This window comes from Silurus meridionalis, chromosome 12 (genome assembly GCF_014805685.1).
Source record: "Silurus meridionalis isolate SWU-2019-XX chromosome 12, ASM1480568v1, whole genome shotgun sequence".
Classification (NCBI taxonomy): domain Eukaryota; kingdom Metazoa; phylum Chordata; class Actinopteri; order Siluriformes; family Siluridae; genus Silurus; species Silurus meridionalis.
Window position 1 is genome coordinate 9,587,058 of NC_060895.1, and position 22,613 is coordinate 9,609,670.

The window sequence follows — 22,613 nt, forward strand, 5'->3', positions numbered from 1 at the left end:
TTTGTGTGAAATGCACAACTAGTAATTCATCAGATAATCACTGCTGTATATAAATTGTCAAATGGTAGATACAATCAGGTCACTGCAAGTTTTATTATTTATGCATGCAGTTTTAAGAGAGGTGTACTTTTAGTTTGAATATATTTAGTATGAATATATTTTAATATTCACTATTATGCTGTTAGATTAACTGAAATTGTGCTTTGTTGTGTGTTTTGTTGTGTGTTAGCTCTTAATTCACTATTGTCAGTATAATTCAGTTCTATTTTGGAGGCTTCTTTTCATTTTGATTACCATTAAACTTGTGCATTGAGTTTCTAACCCATGTTCTATTTTTAAACTTGTAAAAGAAAACATCACACACTAGCATCCCTATAGGTCAAGCATATTGCTGCTCTTTCTTTCTGCTCTCACTGTAGCGCATAATACACAAAGACAATTAACAAATAGACTGACTAAATAGTTGAGTTTCTGCCAGTTTCTGCTTTGAAAAGATAAATATCATCATTATTGTTAGCTTGGCAGCCCCCATTCACTTGATATAATTAAAACAGTGGGTGATTTTTAGGCCTTGTCTATGTTTGTCACATTTGTTCTGAAATATATTAGTTTTTTTCTTATTCAGTGGATCTGGTGGCATGCCATGGAGATGGCAACAATGTTTTATTTTTATTTATTTTTTAACAAGATGACAATTGTTCTGACTGAAAAAGAAAAAGTGTAGAATCTACAATCTGCTGTGTCTTTTAAACTCCTCAGTGAGTTCTTAATACCACAGGGCTGTCGATTTCGAATCAGATTAGTCAGAGGGAGTTGATTGTCAGAAGTCACAGCCCTGACAATAGTGTTAACTGTAAGTCAAAGCAGTGGACCATTGTAAATGGTTTTAAGATGTTAGGGCTGTAGAAGCAATGACTGAAAGTAATGTCATGCTAATACTAATGCCGGTCATTGCTTTGTTTATATAGATGAGATGAGCTCTATAAGAAAAAAATTAATAAATATATAATTGCACAGTTGAATCTACTTAAGTAACTATTAGAGACCTTGCCTAATACACCTTTAAGAATGTAACTGTGTGTGTGTGTGTGTGTGTGTGTGTGTGTGTGTGTGTGTGTGTGTGTGTGTGTGTGTGTGTGTGTGTGTGTGTGTGTGTGTGTGTGTGTACACCTGTGTGTGTCCCAATAGTCCTCAAACTCAAAGCTGAAGCAGGTGCAATACAATGTTACAAGATTAAAACCAATATGTGGTGCAATGGTTTTTGATCAAACTGTGCCAACAAACTGTAGTCCTGACAGTTTTCAGCAAATTTCACAAAAGTATCAGCCAGTCAAATGTTTCTCCTGTGCCTGACAATTCATACAAATTTAAAGACTACGAGGTGTATTTGACAGAAGCTGACGGCAAAGCGTGAAATACTGCACAGATTTCCACAGAGAGCATTCTCATAAAAAATAAAAAAATTAAATGACCAAACATTTGGGCAGCCCTCTATTTAGAGACTACATGAGGTATATCTGCAAGCTCACAGTCATATTTGTATTTGTCTGTCAACATGTAACTGGAGAACTGTGCCTTAACTCCAATTGCAAACCTACAGTATCAAGCTTAAGCTTAGGAGAAAGATTATTTTAACATTTTATCTACTCCTTTACATATTACAGTGGCTGTGTCGGTTTTCAGGATGCCAGTTTGAATTCAAGGAAACTCAAGCAAACATGATTTAAATTTTGCTCATTTGTTGGATGTTTTTTATGAAAAGTAACACACAAGAAAGGCAGAAGTATGTTATGTGGAGATTTATTATTTAATCTAAATTAAATATCTAATGAAAAGTACCTATTTTCCAAAACATTATTTTCCATTTTTGGAAGCAATCAAATAACAAATGTTACAATTAGTAATTAGTAATAGTACTGACCAGGTTAATATACCGTTTCTATAATTTTAACAAGAACACCATTGTATACCTCCTACACAACCCAGAACCATCTGCACATCAGAAGAAGGAATTAGTCAAGACTCAGTTGAACATCCTGGGACTTTGAGGGATGGGGGGCTTGTATCTCACCCTCCCTTAGCACAGTGCATATAAAAAGTCTACACACCCTTATGAAATTGCAGATTTTTTAATTCTAAAGACATAGAGGTCAGACTTGTAATATCTTTAATGTGATCTTTCAACAGACAAACATTTTAACAATTAGAATATTTTAAATAGAAAACCCTACAACCACCTGATTGCATAAGTTTGCACATACTTACACATACATATGGGGGCTGTCCACTCACATTTAACGAAAAACATTAAAAATTAGCTCCATAGTTAAATAGCATCCACCTGCCAACCATAAAAGTGATTCTGATTAAAACCAACATATGTCAACTGTTATAGGACAAGAAGAAAACTTTTTACATCACTGGAAGAATTACACTCCTTCCATGTGACTACAGTACCATCTCCTGTATTTATTCACCAAAAAAAAAAATGTACAAAAAAAAATATGCAAACCTTCCGAATTATGCCAATAGATTTATTGACACCCCAACTAATGGTGGAAAATGTGTTGTAGTCCGACAAGAGAAAGAATGAAATTTTTGCCCATAATTCTAAAAGGAATGTTTGGTGTAAAGTCAATACAAAGCATCATCTAAAGAACACCATACCAACAGTAAAGCATGGTGGGGGAAGCATTATGTTTTGGGGCTGCTTCTCTTCGGGTGCACCAGGGGCACTTGTCAAGATGGATAGGAGAGAAAACTTACGTTTTTTTTTGCAAAGAAGAGTAAAAGTCTAGGTGTGTAAAGTTGATAGAGACTTATTCATAAAGGTTTGATGCCATTATAAAGGCAAAGGGTGCTTTCACAGATACTAGTTGGTAGGGGTGTTCAGACTTGCAATCAACTGTAATATATTTTTTCAATTATTATTTTATTATATTTTCTTGATAATTAAGTATATATATATTTTTTTCCTTTGGATTTCTGTTTGTTGGAATATTGCATTAAAGATTTTTTTATTATTATGATTTGTTTTTATTTCTGTCTTTATATTTTAAAAACCTACAATTTCATAAGTGTGTACACTTTTTAAATCCACTGTATCAGTATTGGAGCCCTCAGGTCTTGTGTCCCATCTTGTACTCACTGTACACTTATGACCTTATGGACATTTTCAACTCGACCTCCATTGTCAAATTAGTTGATGACTGTTGTGGTGGGGATGATCTTTGATAACAAGAAGGTGGCTAACCTGGAGGAGATTAATTCAACAGTGAGTGGAGAGAGTGAACCATTTGCATTACCTTCGTGTTCACATTATGCAGGACTTGTCATGATCATGTCATATTAAAACCCTGGTGGAAAAGGCCATAACCATTTTTACCACCGTAGACGCATAAGTGATTCTGCACTTGGACGATGGACTTATGATCATAAGGGCGTGAGTAAAAATTGCAGCACTATCAAGCTTGCCTTTGAGCAAGGTTGTTTGAATAAGATAATTGTAAGTTGCCTTGGAGAAGGGCATCTGCCAAATGCCTTTTATATATGAATGTATATATGAATATAGGAAAAACACCAGGAAGAATACGGAGGCTTTCCAGAGGGAGGTGTGATCAACTGAGCGTGCCATCCACACTGATCTCCCTGGCCTACAGTCTAGCTACAATAATCGGTGCTGGACCAAAGCCAGGAAGATAGTGCGGGACCTCAGCCATTTGAACAATGGGCTCTTCCTCTCTCTAAAGGCCAACACAGAGTGAACGATGAGGAGGTTTTTCCCACAGGCTATCTGAGAGAACTCACAGAACTAGACCTTGGAATTGTTTGCAGAACACCCACCATCTCAGCCTGATTTTTTGTATGATTTTTCTGAGTATATTGAACAAACAACTGCACCTATCTGCACTTTATTCAAAATGCAGTCTTATTGTTTTTTGGGTTTTTTTGGAAACTTTTGCATCCCTTTATATTCCTTATATTTTCTACTATATAGAAATCAACTCCAATGTAAATTCTATTTTATGTTACTGTGTGTGACCAATAAAATTAGACTTTGACATGATCTAATGAGTAATCAAGACTTTGCTTTATGCTTTATCCTTTATTCTTTTGACACAGATGAATATTGGACACTTTACAGGTCCTGTCATGGCCAACTCGATTGATTTAGTATTCCACGGTGCAAGCCCACTGTACAAAAGGCACGTAGTTATTTGGCACAATTATGTTGGAGAGGATTGATTTTAGGCTCTCTATGTTTTCTATCCGTCATTTTCCTGCTGTGATAATGTAGTGACATGTCTCAGGAAGCACTTACTGTATTGAACATGTGGTATATCCATCTATCAACTTGACACTTGCTATTTATTGTTTTTTTTTTGTTTTTTCCCAACTCTACATAAGCATAACAATGATAACAATGGTTCAGTGTGCAATAGGCCCCGAAGTGATGAGCAGTGCAAACTGTAAATAAAATAAATTACCTCAGTAGTAAGTTTATTTCATTTTAATTAAATAAAACAACTTCATTCCTCATTGGATATTGTTTTTGCCAGGAAAAGGTTATTCTTTAAGGTTAAACACGGTAATTTAATAAGTTTAAACCAGATACAGTAGTAATGTATAAAATACAGTACAGTGCATCCAAAAAGTATTCACAGCGCTTCACTTTTTCCACATTTTGTTGTGTTACAGCCTTATTCCAAAATGGAATAAATTCATTATTTTCTACAAATACCCCATAATGACAAACTTTAAGACATTGGTTTTAAATCTTTGCACATTTAAAAGAAAATGCAGAAAATCACATGTACATAAGTATTAACAGCTTTTACCATGACACTCAAAATTGAGCACAGGTGCATCTGTTTCCATTGATCATCCTTGAGATGTTTCTATAACTTAATTGTAGTCCACATGTGGAAAATTCAGTGGATTGGACATCATTTGAAAAGGCACACACCTGTCTCTATGAGGTCCCACAGTAAACAGTGCATGTCAGACCACAAATCAAGCCATGAAGTCAAATGAATTGTCTGTAGACCTCTGAGACAAGATTATATTAAACCACAGATCTGGGGAAGGGTACAGAAACATTTCCTGCAGCGTTGAAGGTCCCAATGAGTACATTGTACATGGAAGAAGTTTAAAACTACCAGGACTCTTCCTAGCGGGCCACCAGGCCAAACTGAGTGATCAGGGGAGAAGGGCCTTAGGCAGGGAGGTGACCAAAAAGTCACTCTAAAAGTGCTCCAGCGTTTCTCTGTGGCGAGAGAAGAACCTTCCAGAAGAACAACCATCTCTGTAGCACTAAACAAATCATGCTTGTATGGTAAAGTGGCCACTACTCAGTAAAAGGCACATGACAGCCCACCTGGAGTTTGCCAAAAGGCACCTGTAGGACTCTCAGACTATAAGAAATGAAGATTGAAATCTTTGATCTATATGGCAAATGTCATGTCTGAAGAAAACCAGGCACCGCTTATTACCTGGCCAATACCATCCCTACAGTGAAGCATGGTGGTTGCAGCATCATGCTGTGGGGATGTTTTCAGCGGCAGGACCTGGAAGACAAGTCAGGATCGAGGGAAAGATGAATGCAGCCAAGTACAGAGACATCCTTGAAGAAAACCGGCTTCAGAGTACTCTGGACCTCAGACTGGGGCAGCAATTTATTCAAAAGTATAACAACCCTAAGCAGACAGCCAAGATAACAAAGTATTGGATATGGGACGACTCTGTGAATGTCCTTGAGTGGCCCAACCAGAGCCCAGACTTGAACTTGAATAAACATCTCTGGAGAGATCTGAAAATCACAGTGCACCGATGCTTCACATCCAACCTGATGGAGCTTGAGAAAAAGAAGACTTAAGACTGTAATTGGTGCCAAAGGTCCTTCAACAAAGTATTGACCAAAGGCTGGGAATACTTATGTGATATACATGTGATTTATTTTATATTTTGAAGAAATTTGCAAAGATTTCAAACACACCTTTCATGTTGTCATTATGGTTTATCGCTTGTAGAATTTCGAGGAAAATAATACATTTAATCCATTTTGGAATAAAGATGTAACATAACAAAATCTGGAAAAAGTGAAGAGCTGTGAATAGTTTCATGATGCACTGTAGTTTTTGGTGGCTAGTATGTCTGGAAATTTGATTTTGCTTCCTTCCTGCTATACTCATTCAATGGGATTTTTTGTTGGTTTTGCTTTGCTAGGTGGCTGTGAGAAGGGGCATCCCCGGGCCAGGACCCATGAGGAGGCATAGAAGATGCTCGCACCCTGGGCGCCTTTGCTCTTCTTAGCAATGTGGGTGAGAAGTGCCACCAGTGGGCCACTCTCCTTCAGAATAGGTAAGTTCAGGTTCAACCTAACTAAAAGGTTCAAACGATTTAAGGCTGTGAAATGTTGCTATATAATCATGTAATTACCGTTAATGGAATTCACAAAGCTCAGCACCAGCTTTGCTACCTCTCAGTACTTTGTCAAGAGTAAGGTTAGATTGTATTATCAGTAACTAAGAACAAATGAAATGAGTGCATTTAATTAGGCCCAATGAAATAGACTTGGATAATGGGGTTTGGAATGCGTGTTAGTGATAACGCATTGTTAAAAGGAAAGGTTTCTTTATATTTATGGACTATAATAATGTGTACTACTACCCTGTTTTAAATGTTGTTTTTTAAATGTTTTTATTGTTCTTTCTGAACACATACAAATGGAATAATGTTTTCATTTGCTCCATTACATTCCTACCGTGGGCCCTGGTAGGACAAGCACAAGTATAGCTGAAATTTAGCTCCATATTAGTCTGCTTCTACTCTGGCCCACTCGGTACAGAAAGACTTTTGCATGTCTCGAATCTTGAATGTCCATCTCCATGCAAAATTAAACTAAACCGGTTTTATAATCGGTTCGGAAATCAATGAACTTCATTATTCTGAGAAAGAACGAGAGAGAAAGACAGACAAAGAGAGATAGAGAGACAGACAGACCAACTGTTGGCTAAACAGAAAGTTTCATTTTTATGCTACTGTCATTGCAATGAGCAGTGAAAACTTATCGACAATTTAACAGTAGGGGGCATATTGAGCGTATATGTGTGTGTGTGTGTGTGTGTGTGTGTGTGTGTGTGTGTGTGTGTGTGTGTGTGTTAAAATCATGTCTGATAAATTCTTGCATACTGGGTTTTGAAATGATTGTGCTCGGAACAGCAGCAAGCATTTTGATCTCTTTATATGGTGGCACATTACCAAAGCAATCTCTGCTCAGGGAACACAAGGCCACATTGTCATTTGCATCAAACAAGCTCTAGCATTTTCAGATCAGTGATTAGGAAGCCATGTCTTTTTGGTGCCTGGGCTCTATGAAAACGGTTCCAACCAGTGCAATTAGACAAGACCTCCTCTTTATCTTGTATGTCTTTAAAGGCACCTAGACAAATGACCTTTTAATGTTTAAGGCTGTCATCTTTGTGCAATGATTAATTAGGCTGGAACTAATTTCAGGTTGGATGTGAATAAAGCTCACAACGTCAGGACAAAGTCTCCACGCGGAGAGAAAGTGCCACTGCATTAATCTGGCGGGTCTATTTTCTCATTGTCTGATGAGGCAAAGAAATCTTAACTACAGTATTAAGAGTTTTTGCAGACTTTTGTTTAAGCTTAGATGTAGAGTCATAATGATTGCCATTACCAAGCTTCAAGGTGTCAAGGGGACAGATTAAAGTCTGCAGACACAGATCTTAGATAGAGTTGGTATTTAATGGCACCACACAGCTTCCGTCATCAGTATGCGACAATTTTAAACTGCATTTGGGCAGGCCAAAAATCACCTGCCAGGCAGAGTCAGATGGTTTGAAAAACCCTCCTTCCTTTACTCCACCAATTTTACCTTGATAGAATAATGGAACTAGGCATAGGTAATAAATCAGAATAAATAGACAATTGTCATACAATTGTAATTGTAAATATACAATATATACATATTTGTTTTCACAAATGCCTACATTTATTTTGCCAACTTCTTGATGTATTTTACTGAGTGCAAAGTCCTATATTTTATTTAGTTTTTTTATTTTTATTTTATTCAAACAATGTGCTTTCACAGAATTTATCTGGCTATAAAACTTTAAAATGCTCCAAACTAGGTATAACTGTTGCACTCTTATAATTTTACAAATGTTAATTGAAAATTTGACAGTGTAAGAGTTGAAATATTCTGAGAACATTCAGGCATTCAGCAGAAATATATGCCTTTCCTGCATTTACTCTTTGATTACTTAACTCTAATAAATTATATATAAATACATATATAATCAGTGGCGGGCCGTGCATTTGGTACCTGGGCCTTCAGTGGGAACTTACGTGACTTAATCCACCTCTTAATACCACCACTATCACGTCGCATTTACAGAAACCATCAATACTATACAAAAACGCAATATAACAACGCATGGCATTACAGAGATAGAGGCATTTAGATGGCAGTTAAGACAACTTCAAACCTCTACACTACAACTGCAACTGTGAGACCTACATCATCTGTAGAAGTTCAGGATCAATGTTTGTCTAATAACATGACAAAAACATAAAAACAATGTAATAAAATACAACCTACTCACCAAAGATGCATAGTCTTAATTTGCACTGCTCCTCAGATGCTCTTATCCAGTGGTACTGCTCATATTCACTGTTTTGGAGGTGGTGATCAAACCCTTTCCTGGGCTGAGACAAGCTAGGTTTGGGGTTGGCCGATCTCTCTCTTTACGATGTCTAGCTTTTTTGAAAATGGATTTTTAAGTATGTCCGAGCCCAAATCAATTTCTCATCCTCCGTCAGCCATTGTGGGCATAAAAAAGTCTAACTCAGATGTACTAATGTGTACAGAGTGCTTCAGATGTGTTTTGCGAATCGAACTTGGTTCAAACAATTTCCCTCTGACCAACCAATCAGAGGACGGAAAAATGCTGACGCTATTCTGGGACAGCCAGCTGACCCTGTGAGGCGAATTTGAAATCTGTTTGGTTAAAGAAACAGACCTATTGCTAATATTCTCTATGCTAAAAATGGCTAGCAGTACAGACTTTGCAGGCCCTGGGCAGATTAGATTGACATGGCAGCACATAGAGGCTGAAATCTGATTGGACAAAAAATCTAACATCCACATACATGTACTAGAAGCAGTGCAGCCAAGAGAAACGTTACAAAATGAAGAGAATAAACAGTTGGGAATTAATTAATACAATTTCATGAAACAAATATTAGAATTTAGGTTGTTAATGTAGGTCAGTGCTTCTGATAGTGTTGAGGCCAGCAGAGAAGGCGTTGCTGCCCTGACGGCCCACCACTGATATGATGTCTATATTACAGAAAAAATGAATAAAAAAGTTCATTGCCAGGAGGAAAAGTCCACCCATATTGGAGGGAAACTTGTGGTCAAAAATTGCTTAATTAAACAAATTTTACCATTTATTTATTTATTTATTTATTTATTTATTTATTTATTTATTTATTTATATTATATTATCTAAGCAAATATTGCCCTGTCAATAAATAGGTTAAGAACTTAAAGTACCATGAGTCTAGGTCTATTTTGGAGAGGTAATATAATGTAATGCACACAAAAGTCTATTTAATATTTTTTTTAAAGTGGTTATAAGTACTTCTGGAAGAGGGAGATCTTTAGATGTCATGTGAAGACTAGTGACTTAGCTATTTGGATTTAGGGCATGTTCTCCTACAGTAGGTACCAGAAGAGCAAAGAGGCTTAAAGCATGCTTTCTTTGTACTCTGAGAAACAGTGGGACCAGTTGTGCAGTGCTAGAGGATTGGCAGAAGTGTGGTTTGATAAATGCTATGAGGTGGATGTGTACTGGTCTATATTTCTTGGCAAGCATCAGTGGTTTAAATCTGATGTGGGCATCTACAGGAAGCCAGTGGAGGATTTGTAGCAATCTGTGGTGTAGAAGATTTTAGGAAGGTTGAAAACAGGTTGTGCAGTTGCCAAGTTACAGAGAAAAGTAAATAGACCATAGATAAACATGCTTATCAATTGATAAGAACTCAAAACCTGTTGTGTGAAATGCCTTCTGAAAACAAGATGCGGCCATTATTTTGTAGTAACTTTGACATATTGAGATAATTTAAACCCCATTACAGATTTACAGAATTATGCATGTTTTAGGTGGAAAAAGCATACATTTCCCGAGAAAAAAAGAATATTACTGTAGCTCTACACCTATCAATTTGCGAATTTGTGAATCTTCCTGATCCTGCCTTTTGCAGCTTTTTTCATATTATTCCAATTATAATCTGTTAGAGCAGGCAAGGTAACAGTTTAAAAACGTTTTTTTTTTTTGTGGTTTCAAAAGAAGGACAAGATTAGATGTTTTTTAAGATGTTTTGCCTCAAGAAACATTACTAGTACCCCAAGTGGCCAATTAAAGTGAGAATACATTGCTGATTGGTTGGTGGTGGCTATGTTTATTAAGTAGTCAAGTCATCATTAACAGTCCACTTGCAGATAAGCACATATATACAGCATGGCAAATTTTAGCATGATTCTCGAGAATTAATTATTTATTAATATTAATACTATTATTGTTTCCTTTACTTATGACTTTGAAATCAGCTTTTGCTATTCAAGTGAAGAGTTACAGCTGTTGGAGTAAATTTAGCTCCATTGTCTTAATTGGCTTGAGTAATCAACTTAAAATTTTAATCATTCTGATTTTGACATGATAGCATCACGCAGTTGCTGCAGATTTGTCGGCTGCACATCCATGATGCGAATCTCCCGTTCCACCACATCCCAAAGGTGCTCTATTGGATTGAGATCTGGTGACTGTGGAGGCCATTTGAGTACAGTGAACTCATTGTCATGTTCAAGAAACCAGTCTGAGATGATTCGCGCTTTATGACATGGCGTGTTATCCTGCTGGAAGTAGCCATAAGAAGATGGGTACACTGTGGTCATAAAGGGATGGACATGGTCAGCAACAATATTCAAGTAGGCTGTGGCATTGACACGATGCTCAATTGGTACTAATGGGCCCAAAGTGTGCCAAGAAAATATCCCCCACACCATTACACTACCACCACCAGCCTGAACCGTTGATACAAGGCAGGATGGATCCATGCTTTCATGTTGTTGGCGCCAAATTCTGACCCTACCATCCGAATGTTGCAGCAGAAATCGAGACTCATCAGACCAGGCAACGTTTGGTGAGCCTGTGGGAATTGTAGCCTCAGTTTCCTGTTCTTAGCTGTCAGGATTGGCACCCGGTGTGGTCTTCTGCTGCTGTAGCCCACCCGTATCAAGGTTCGACGTGTTGTGCATTCAGAGATGCTCTTCTGCATACTTTGGTTGTAACGAGTGGTTATTTGAGTTACTGTTGCCTTTCTATCAGCTCGAACCAGTCTGGCCATTCTCCTCTGACCTCTGGCATCAACAAGGCATTTGTGCCCACAGAACTGCTGCTCACTGGATATTTTCTCTTTTTCGGACTATTCTCTGTAAACCCTAGAGATGGTTGTGCGTGAAAATCCCAGTAGATCAGTAGTTTCTGAAATACTCAGACCAGCTCATCTGGCACCAACAACCATGACACGTTCAAAGTCACTTAAATCACCTTTCTTCCCCATTCTGACGCTCAGTTTGAACTGCAGCAGATCGTCTTGACCATGTCTACATGCCTAAATGCATTAAGTTGCTGCGATTGATTGGCTGATTAAAGATTCGCGTTAACTAGCAGTTGAAGAGGTGTACCTAATAAAGCGGCTGGTGAGTGTATATTCTCAGTTTAAACATTTGATGTTTTTTGTGTTATTGTGAGTAGAATATGGATTTATAAGGGGGCTAATCATTGCATTCTGTATTAATATACATTTTACACAGTGTCTCAACTTTGTTGGAATTAGGGTTGTTGAAAATTATTACTGTTTATTGTCATCCTAATTAAAGTAGCATAAATGACTTTGCACACTGCTAGGTACATAAAGCTAATGGACATCCTTTGCTATGTGAGGCCTTTGAAAAGTATTTTTATATCCCCTGTCTTTTGATGTTTGTGTTGAGGGGCTGTTTTCTTTCTTCTAGTAAGCATAATAAATATTGCTCTTTTTGAAAAAAAACTTAATTGCATTGGTGAAAGTGATGCTACACTTTTTTTGTTTTTGAGTAAACTATGCCTCAAACAGATAAATACTTTTAAACACTTTTTTGGCTCCATAGATGTGAACACACACTTACTGTATGTTCCATGTTTCCATAGCATGGTACAGTGCATCTGGAAAGTATTCACATCTCTTCACCTTTTCCACATTTTGTTATGTTACAGCCTTATTCCAAAATAAATTAAATTCATTATTTTCCTCAAAATTCTACAAACAAAACCCCATGACTATGTGACAGAGGTTTGTTTAAAATCTTGCAAATTTATTCCAAATAAAAAGTGTACATCAAAAAATCTGTATTTCCAGCCTTTGCCATGACACTTAAAATTGGGTTTAGGTGCACCATGTTTCCACTGATCATCCTTGAGATGTTTCTACAGCTATAAATAACTTTTTTGGATGCACTGTACATGTTTATTGATCTACTAAATATACCAATTTCTCCAGGTGAAACTAAAGGTCTGGCTTGCAAGATTTTAAAAAGCTTTTTGACAGTGTATTTTCAATCATTTTTCATGATCTCTGCCAGTAAATTGAGTATATCTTTTATTCAGACATCTACAGTAATAGTATTAGATTTTACATTAAACATGAAAACAGTTAAAATGTGTAAATATTTAGTAGCAACCTTACATTTAAATCAAATAATTTAAATAACCCATGATTCAGTTTTGGGAATAAATATGCCATAGACGGTCTAATGTTTCACTCCCTTCTGGTAAGAAATTTCTTGAAGCTACTTTTATTTATTGTGATACTGCTAGAAAGCTCTTGTGTGTTGTAGATTTCTTCATTTGTTTCTTCACTTGAGGTGTTTTTGATGCCAGCTGTTTTCTAGCTTTGAAAATTGTATTCTTTAAACTGCTGCTGTCTTTTTGGACCAACTCTTAATGCAATTTGATTCTGTTTTCAGCATAATTATAGTTCATTTATCTTGAGACTAGACTCCAATTCCAAAAACCGAACTGAAATTAACTGCCAGTTTGCAAAGCAATTCTGAATTGGATTCAACACTGGCTTGTAAAGGAAACAAGTTATTTCTTTCAGAAAGGGATAGAAACCCACACACTCACAAGCATATGCATATGTCCTGCCAGAGATGGCTAAATCCTGGAATAACTGTTTGGGTGACATTTGTTTGCAGGCAAAATAGTGTACATGGTAAATAAGGTTTGTTTTTTAGAATTTTTGTGATTTTTATATCTTCTTTCTTAAAAGCCAACCTTCAATTTATTGAAGCCAGTAAATGATTATTCATTAATTAGTAAACGTTTATTTTAATCTCAAATATGATGGGTGTTTTTTTGCCAGACAACCAACAAAAAGGATTACATTAATATATATGTAGGATTACATCAATATGTAAGATGCTATGTGTCATGCAAAATATGGTGGCAATTTGATTAATTCTTTATTGCCACATTATGTGTGAAGATGCTTTAAAAGCGCATTGCAAATAAAAGTGAATTGAATTGAATATTCTACTCTCTCGGTTTGTCTGTCTGTTTATCTGTTTATATTAAACAGGTAGTTTGTATTTGTGATTGTAATAAAGGTGGAAGATTTTATGTTGTTCCTGGAAAACCCTGCCACAAAAGACGTATCAAATTACCCATCATTGCATCAGTCTGATCAAAATAAAAGTCTCGAGTAAAATCTGATCTTATTATGAGTCTGTACATGTGTGTACACACTTGAACAAAAGATTCATTTAGGATCATATTCAGAGTTGAGTTCCATGCAGAGATGCACATCAACATTCAGATCTCTGTCATTGCTACAGACTGCAAAGACTGGATGGGCATGCATGTGTATGGTGGAGATTCTTACCATTTGGCCTATGCTGAAAATTACATTTCTATTTATTTCCATTTTCGTGTGTGATCAATTTAAAACAAGTTAAAACAACTTTGAATATAGATTCCTGCAGTGTTTTTTTGTTTGCCAGCCCTGCAGTATGTATTGTAGAGCACAGTAAAATACTTTAATGCTCTTTATCCAGCAAAGGTTAATCTATTCAGGCTCTGTTGTAACAAAGCCTTGCTTATCTGTAATTTCATTAACAAACAAGAGTCTCTCATTGTTCTTCAGTGTCGAGCTTCCAGGGGTGGTATGCCAGTCTTGTATTGCAGACATGTTTTATTACAAAACAGTAGTGATAAGACACCTACAAAGTACTATAAATGTTTGGTGCTTTTTGTGTGCATGTTCTTCATGTTATTTTATTTAAACAATAAAATAGATTGTTTATTTATTAATTTATTTGAAGAAAGTAAAAAAAATAAAATCTGTATAGGTTTTAAATAATAAGGTGTCTGTCAATATCTTAAAAAGTTTGCATGTTGAATCACTGTATAAACCACAGCATTTGTACATATTTGTATAATTGTAACAAACATAGGCACAACAGACATAGTGTTAAAAGCCAGACAGTACAAATCCCTAAAAAGAAAGGCATAAGGTAGCAGGGAAGGAAACAAGAAATACATTTTCAAGATGATGTAACCTTATGCAGAACCAGACTCAAAAGAAAACGTCTCCATATTACATATGTTACCCTGGTTCCCTGAGGAAACGAGATGCGGCATCAACAACGCTTTGGGAACGAGAGTCCAATACTGCCAGAATGACCAATCCCTGCCTAGTGTGTAGAAGCACAGCTAGGTCAAAGGACAGAAGGGCCAGGGGTGACACTGACACTGAGGTAAAGGTTATAAAACCTGACAAAGGTCTGACCAGCCTGCAGCGTTACAGATGTCATGGAGAGACACTCCAGAGGACCAAGCATTAGAGGCTGCCACACTCCGGGTCGAGTGCGCTCTGACTCCGAATGGCGTGGGGTGATCAGAGGACTTGTAGGGGAATTCAATAGTATCGATAATCCACCTGCTCAGTGTCTGTTTGTTTGCAGGATGGCCTTTTCTCAGAGGGATATAGCAGATAAGCAACTGTTCTGACTTCTTCTGCACTCGCACCAGACACAGCCGGTTCAGCTTTTCCTGGTCTAGAGCCTGAAAAGGAGGAGGATAGAATGCCTGAAGCCTAATAGGTCATGGAACGACCGAGGGCACCTAAGGGATGTAACCCGTTTTAGGTTACAGGAAGGCACTGGCCATGACTGGAGAAAACTCCAGAAAGGAGGGGGCCACTAAAACGGCCTGCAAATTCCCTACTCTTTTAATAGAGCAAATGGCCAGGTGGAACACAGTCTTGATTGTGTGGTGCCTCCAAGATGCTTCGGCAAACAAATCGTAGGGGGTCTCAGACAGAGCCTACAATAAGACGGCCAAGTCCCACGCAGGCACTATATGTTGCACCAGGGGCCTCAGCCTCAGAGTTCAGGTGCCACAGAGAAAACTAGTCACTAGCAGGTCTCTCCCCAGTCGTTGCCCCGCCATGGGGGCATTATACAGTGAAATGGCGGACGCATAGACTTTAAGGGTGGACAAAGCCAACCCTTTGGCAAACTGTTCCTGAAGGAATTCCAGCACTAAACCAAATGGGCAGTTAACTGGATGTTAACAGATAAGTACTTCTCTGCAATGGAGAAAGCACACTTTTTTTGCCGTTTAGCTGAAACCCCAGCTCCCTCGAGGCCAGACTGCTAACTGCCCTGATTGAGCTAATATCGACCAATCATTGGTTGAGAGGGCAAAACCAAACAGAATGATTCGATATTGGTACGCTTCAGCCCCGAAAGCGAACCTCAGGAACTTCTTGTGAGAAGGGAGGATGGATTCATGAAAGTATGCATCCTTTAGATCTATCGTGACAAACCAGTCCTCGGGTCTGATCTGAGACACAAACTGCTTGAGGGTGAGCACCTAGAACCTTAGTCTCATAACTGAGCAGTTTAGCTGACGTAGATCTAGAATAGGATGCAACCCTCTGTCCTTTTTGGGAACTATGGAGTACTGGCTGTAGAACCCGGACTCTCTGTCTGATGGAGGGACTACCTTGATGGCCTTCTTTCTCAGGAGAGTGTCTACTTCTGGTTTCATGACCAGAGCCTGCTCAGGTCCCACCAAGGGGACACACCCTGTCCAACCGGGGTGGGTAAGACCCAAACTAAATCGTGTAGTCTCTGTCTACAGTCCGCAAGACCTATTGAGACACATCTGGCAGAGCTTTAGAGGCTGCCAGGTAGTCCCTTAAAGAGGAGAGTGCTCGCTGGAGCTGGGCGTGCCCTGAATCACTGAGCGTGGCAGGGAAAAAAAGACCAGGTCCCTTTGGGTGCCGGGGCGGACTTGTCAGGAATTCTTGGCTGAAGACCTCTTATTGAAAATGACCGTCATCAGATTTGTCACAACATGGGTCTTCGGCCCAGAGCATCGCACAAGATCCCTCGTATCAGTGAGTGCGAGTAGTGACACTCTGTTTCTGTACCTCCCAATGGGAGGTGCTGGGTTGTGGTTCGGGCTTGGCCTTCTGAAATCAGTCAACTACCATGTTCTCGGAGTCGCCGAACAACTTAGCCACCAGTGCTGATGTATTATGCAGGGGCTTGGTGGGCAATGTCGGGGTCTTGAGGAGCGAGAGAAACCCTGGGGAGAGATAGCTGGCCAGCATCTCTTTAACTTGGGTCATCGACTCATAGCCATTTTCTTTCAGTCCCATCCCGTTGGAGTTCAACACTGCATTGCCACCTCAGTGTGCAGGCATGGAAAGAACGGCATTCCCCGACATTGAGGTTGTGAAGTAGGTTGCAGAAAGCGCTCATCAAGCTTGCTAGACAAAACGCTCTCTGCTCGTCAGCCGGCCAAGACAAATCTAGATGGCAACGGCCCGAGTCACAACCCCCATGAGCTCCTAGACCTCCGACTCGCAAAGCGCAAAGGCAGAGCTGAATGCTCTCGTCACATAGGGAAGAAACCGCCAAAAGGCGTGCTTCGGAAGGATGTGACTGGACGGATCACATTGGACAGATTACACTCGTGATTCAGAGCGTGGACAACATGAAAGCGTTTCAAAAGCATTTTTGACACAGCTCAAGTTCCTGAAAGGGGACCCTTTCTCCTTCGGGATAATTGCAACTGGGTTGTCAAATTATAATCTATATAGTTTTGAAGTTGTGGAGTATAAGAGTAAAACCAAACATTAATGTAGAAGAATATCCTGGGATAAGCACAGTTCTTATGTGCAAATCTATCAGAATCCAGTATTAAGGTGAGCTTGCCTTCAAAAGCTAGAATGGGTTTTGAACAAATATGAGGCCATCCAAAGCAGGAGAGAATGTGCAAAAATGTTTCAAGGAAAAATGTAGAGCATTAGGATGAATCAGTCAGGTCCAGAAGGTGAGAGGAGCCATGACACTAGAGGTGTTTGAGGATCTGGCACCAGTATCACATCAGGCAGCAGGTGTGCATGTACAGCTTGACAGATAGTGTTAGGTATACTTTTATCCTACAGTGGTTTAAAAGGGTGTAAATTGTCAGCGTGCAAGTGGGAATTCTGACAGGACTACCAATGACAACATAACTTTCCAGAAGGCCAGGAGCCTCAAAAGTAAAAAAGGCATGAGGGCAAGCTAGGACATCAAGTGTATTTTCTATACACCTGAGCAAATATTTGGGAGAGAAAGCATCAAAACGTTATGGTTTACCAATACAATATGCACATAAACAGAGCACAAATATATGCACTATATAAACAAAATTATTGTGACACCTGCCTTTCTCAGCTATATGTGTTTTTTTTGCTAAACTACTATTACAAAGCTAAAGGCACACAATTGTATAGGCATCTTTGGATGCAGTAGCATGAAGTTTTCTTTTCACTTGATCTGAGATACGAAGGTATGCTTTGCATGGGTTTGAGTGGAAGATCTCCTGCTAAAGAGGTCTGACCTCAACCCTATAAAACACCTTTGGGATATATTGGAATGTTGACTGCACCCCAGGCCTCCTCACCTCACCTATATCATCACCTGACTTTACTAACACCCTTGTGATTGAATAAGCACAAATGTCCACAAGCACAATCCAAAATCTAGTGAAACATGTTTGCAGAAAAGTGAAGGGAATTATAATTGAGACTAAATGTGTAATGTGATGCACAATAAGCACATGCTTATGACCAGGTGTCCACAAACCTTTAGCAATATAGTGTATGTTTAAATAGGCCTGGTCTCTCAATACACAAGGACTACACAAGAGCACTGTGTCGGTCTGAATTATGTTTCTGGTTCGTTGCCCAAATAAGTGAGTCTTTTGGCCATGTTTGACCGAATTGAGAATCACCTGCTCTCTGACTGATGTAAAAGTCTCCCAACCATTATACAAAATGGTATCAAGTACACAATATGGCCAATTGTTTGTGAACCCATGACCATCACACCCATTTGGGAAACTTCTCTAAACTGTTGTCACTAAACTAGAAGCACACATTGAGCTCGATTAAATCATGGTTTGTCAAGGTGGAAGATCTTGAGTGGCCTGCACCGATCCCTGACCTGAACCCCACTGAGAACCATTGGGATGAATTGGAATGCGCCCCAGGCCTCTTTGCTTTAATACCTGACCTTACTATTATTCTGGTAGCTGCATGGAATGGCAAATCCCAGCCTCACACATTTCAAAATCTTGTGGAACTCCTTTCCGTAAGAGAAAAAGAAAAGACTAAACCTGGAATAAGATTAATAAAAATGCACATATAGGTCTTATCATCAAATGGCTGCAACTTGGCCATATAGTGTATATTGTATATATAGTGTATATAGCATTATTGGTTGATTTCTCTTTCCTTTGTCAGGGAGCTGCCTTCAGGTAAATTATATGCATAAATGCATTGGTTGGTCAGCCATAACAGTGTCTTTGTTACATTTTAGATGATGTGACAGTTCAAATCTGGAAAAGCTGAACCACAGCCAGTCTTTTTTGTTATTAATATGTTGATTGCGTCTGCATTGTGAGTGATTCTAGCCAGGGAGATATTTTGCAAGGTTTGCAACCAGGTTACCTGTCTGCAGTTGACAACCTTTGGTATGTGCTCCTGCAGTTACAAATTGTATAGGAAGATTAAACAGGAGTACGTGAGGGTAAAAAATAATGACTTTGAAAGGTAAAAGCTTATCCTACAGCATGATCATGAAGTGATGTTGAAAATCTAAATAAGTAATCATATAGTTAATTTAAGTTTTAAATATACTTTTTAGGCTGCATAGTGTCAGCGTGTCTAAAGCTTTAAAAGTCAAGTTATGTGGCATTTTGGCAATGTGCATTAGGCAAACCCATACTTTATTGTCACTAAGAAAGAGCTTTGGCCCAGGAGAAGAAGACGTAAAATCTAAAAGTGAATGTTTATATTTTGACAAAATGTAATCGAAATCAGAAAGGTGTAGCAGTCTAGAATTTTGGAATTTGGGGTTTCTTCCAGGTGACTTGAGTTTGAGTTGCAGAATGGGAATATAGCTATATTGGGGACAGTGATGCTTAATAGGCATAGCTTTAGGTTACAAATTCAGTAGGTTAAGGATTCAAGCCATAGCACTAAATACCTGCAACTGTTGTGCCCTTGATTAAGACCCTTAATCCTGTCTTGTCTAGGGGTTCTAAAGGCATGGCTGATCCTGTGCTCGGACAAACTGGAATAAGCAAATAAATTAATTTCACTGTGCTTTATTGTGTGTGTTAAATAAAGACTACTACTACTACAGGTAGACTTAATTGCTGTACAATTTTCTAATCTGTGATGCATACACAGCATTCCTTTAGTCTCCTGCACAATTGCAAGTGGTGGAGCATTTCTGAATTGAAGATTGCAGCAGCTGTTGGTCATCTTATCACAGGGCACTTTGTAGAACTTATTCTGACACTGTCAAACAGCTCAGTCTGTTCAGTGATTTTCCGCCTATTAATCATATCACAAACCACCATAGACATGGATACAGTGGGAGGGAAGTTTCGTACAGCACAGCTAGGAAATTGAGAGCAATAAATGATAGAACGTTACAGAGAGGGGCAAAGACAAAAGTGTAATGATGCAGACATCCTGGGTTGGACAATGGTGCACCCTGGGAAAAGACAGCCTCTCAAAGGGTGTCATTACTTGTCATTCAGTCTGGCTGGTGCCCTTAGACTGGCCCAGTGTAATTGTCTGAAAGAGAAAGCGAGAGCAAGAGAAAAGGATGAAATGATGAGAGAAGTAAATGTCTACTTCCTTTTTTTTTTTTGTACAGACATTAGCATGTGTTTTGTCAAAGACCTCTCAAAGAACCAGAGGAAATCAGTTGGTGGCAAAACCTTTGGGGCTGCATGGATTTGAGACCAATAATAAGTATGTTCTTGGTTAAAACCATTTTGACCGATTTATAACAGATATATAAGTCTAATATATATATATATATATATATATATATATATATATATATATATATATATATATATATATATATATATATATATATATATATATATATATATATATATATATATATATATATATATATATATATATATATATATATATATATATATAAATATATATATATATATATATATATATATATATGTATATATATATATATATGTATATATATATATAGTAATATACCGTAATTTCCGGACTATTAAGCGCACCCAAATATAAGCCGCACACACTGAATTTGACAAAGATTTTTATTTTGAACATAAACACACTGATTTTATATATATATATATATATATATATATATATATATATATATATATATATATATCAGAAATAAGCTATTAGGCACATTCTATCAAAAAGATTTTTTTATACCTCTTTTAGACACTTTTCTAATAATTAAATGTAGTTAGATGTGTGTGCAATAATTTTTTGTTTTAGATTTAATTAAAGATGAGCTTTTTCTTATCAATTTACACACAGCAATCCGTAATGACAAGGCAAAACATTAATTAAAAGCAAATAAAACTTTGGCAAAGGCGAGCCAAACTGAGCTCAGGTGCAGTCTGTTTGCTTTGATTATTTTGAAGTGTCTCAGGAACTTGACTGGAATCCACCTGTGGCAAATTGATTTAGATTAGATATGATTTGGAAATGCACCCATCTGTGTGTACGCTCACAATTTACACAAAACCAGACCAAAAGTGCCTAAAAACTGAATCTAAAGCCATGAATCTAAAAAACTTTCAATAGTCTTACAGAATCAATCTTTGTCAAACTAAGACACCCAATTGGACGTTTAAATGTTGCACTTATGAAAGGAAGTTTATGAGTTCAAATCCTAGCATTGCCAAGCTGTCACCGCTGGACTCTTTCCTGGACCCTAAAAATGTGAACGTTTCCAGGACCACGCTGGGCCCCATCATTGTGAACTTGAAGAACACTGAAGACACTTCTAGAGCTGGCCTATCTAACTAGAGGACTGAGATTCTCTGGTCTAACAAAAAGTTAATGGGCTGAAATCCAAGCACAATGTCTGGCAAAAACTAGGTTCTGTTCATCACCTAGCTAATACCATCCTTATTGTAAAGCATGGTGGTGCTGTCATCATGCTATAGTATGTGGGTATTATTTTTTAGCAGATTCAAGAATTTTATATATATATATATATATATATATATATATATATATATATATATATATATATATATATATATAATTCTTGAATCTTGATATTTAATGTATACTTGATTATATATAAGACTTTTAAACAGGAGGCCATGAGATCAGATTCCAGCTCCACCAACTGGCAAAGCTGTTAATCCTCAATAACTCAGTTGTATAAATAAGATAATTGTATTGCACCCTAAATAATGGTAAATTGCCCCAACAAGACTACCAAATGCAGTATATGTAGTAAACCAGGTATGCCACTTGTGGCAAGTAGTAGCTCAGTAGCTAAGATGTTTAAGATCTGATTAGAAGGCTGCAAGTTTAAATCTCAGCACCACCAAGCAACTTTCAATTGTTTAGTTGTGTAGACGAGATAAATATGTTGGTCTGCATAAGGGCTTCTATGCAAATGCCTTAAACCCAAATGCATGCTTTCACATATACCCTGAACCCCAGGTATGTCGACATGGTAGAATTGTGTTAGTGTATGATTAAGGTGTGAATTAGGAACAGGAGTATATTTTCAAAACTGTGGACTGCTGTGTGTATATTCAAACACTGTGGATACCCTCTAGACAGATCCTGTTTTGGCATCTATCCCATTTAGTGGTAAATTTAATTGGATAATGTATGAGAACAAATCACACTGTAATGTGCCATGTTTCATTTCCCAGCAAGCTTTAATATGAGAATCTTTAAGCACCTCTTTTAGTTCATGTGCAAGGTAAGATAATGTCACAGTGGTTTAATATACTTACTACAGTAGGAAAGAGTTTAGTCCCTGCAGAGCTTTATTACTGCTCTGTATTGAGCAAGAATTTCAAGAAATGATGAAGTTTGGCTGACTCAAAATCTTTTTTGCAGGTAATTGGGAACTATGGAAAATTAAT

At 37.8% G+C, this 22,613-nt stretch overlaps 1 protein-coding gene across 5 annotated transcripts in view; it reads left to right on the top strand.

Annotated features, from left to right (window-relative positions):
• The window catches only part of grik4 (glutamate receptor, ionotropic, kainate 4), a 439,025-nt gene that overhangs the window by 198,662 nt on the left and 217,750 nt on the right, over positions 1–22,613 (top strand). For all 5 annotated transcript variants that reach the window (XM_046863059.1, XM_046863058.1, XM_046863061.1 and 2 more), the window contains one exon: positions 6,226–6,360. In XM_046863059.1, coding sequence (XP_046719015.1) covers positions 6,279–6,360 — 82 coding nt within the window. In that variant the 5' untranslated portion in view covers positions 6,226–6,278. The remainder of the gene's footprint in view (positions 1–6,225; positions 6,361–22,613) is intronic.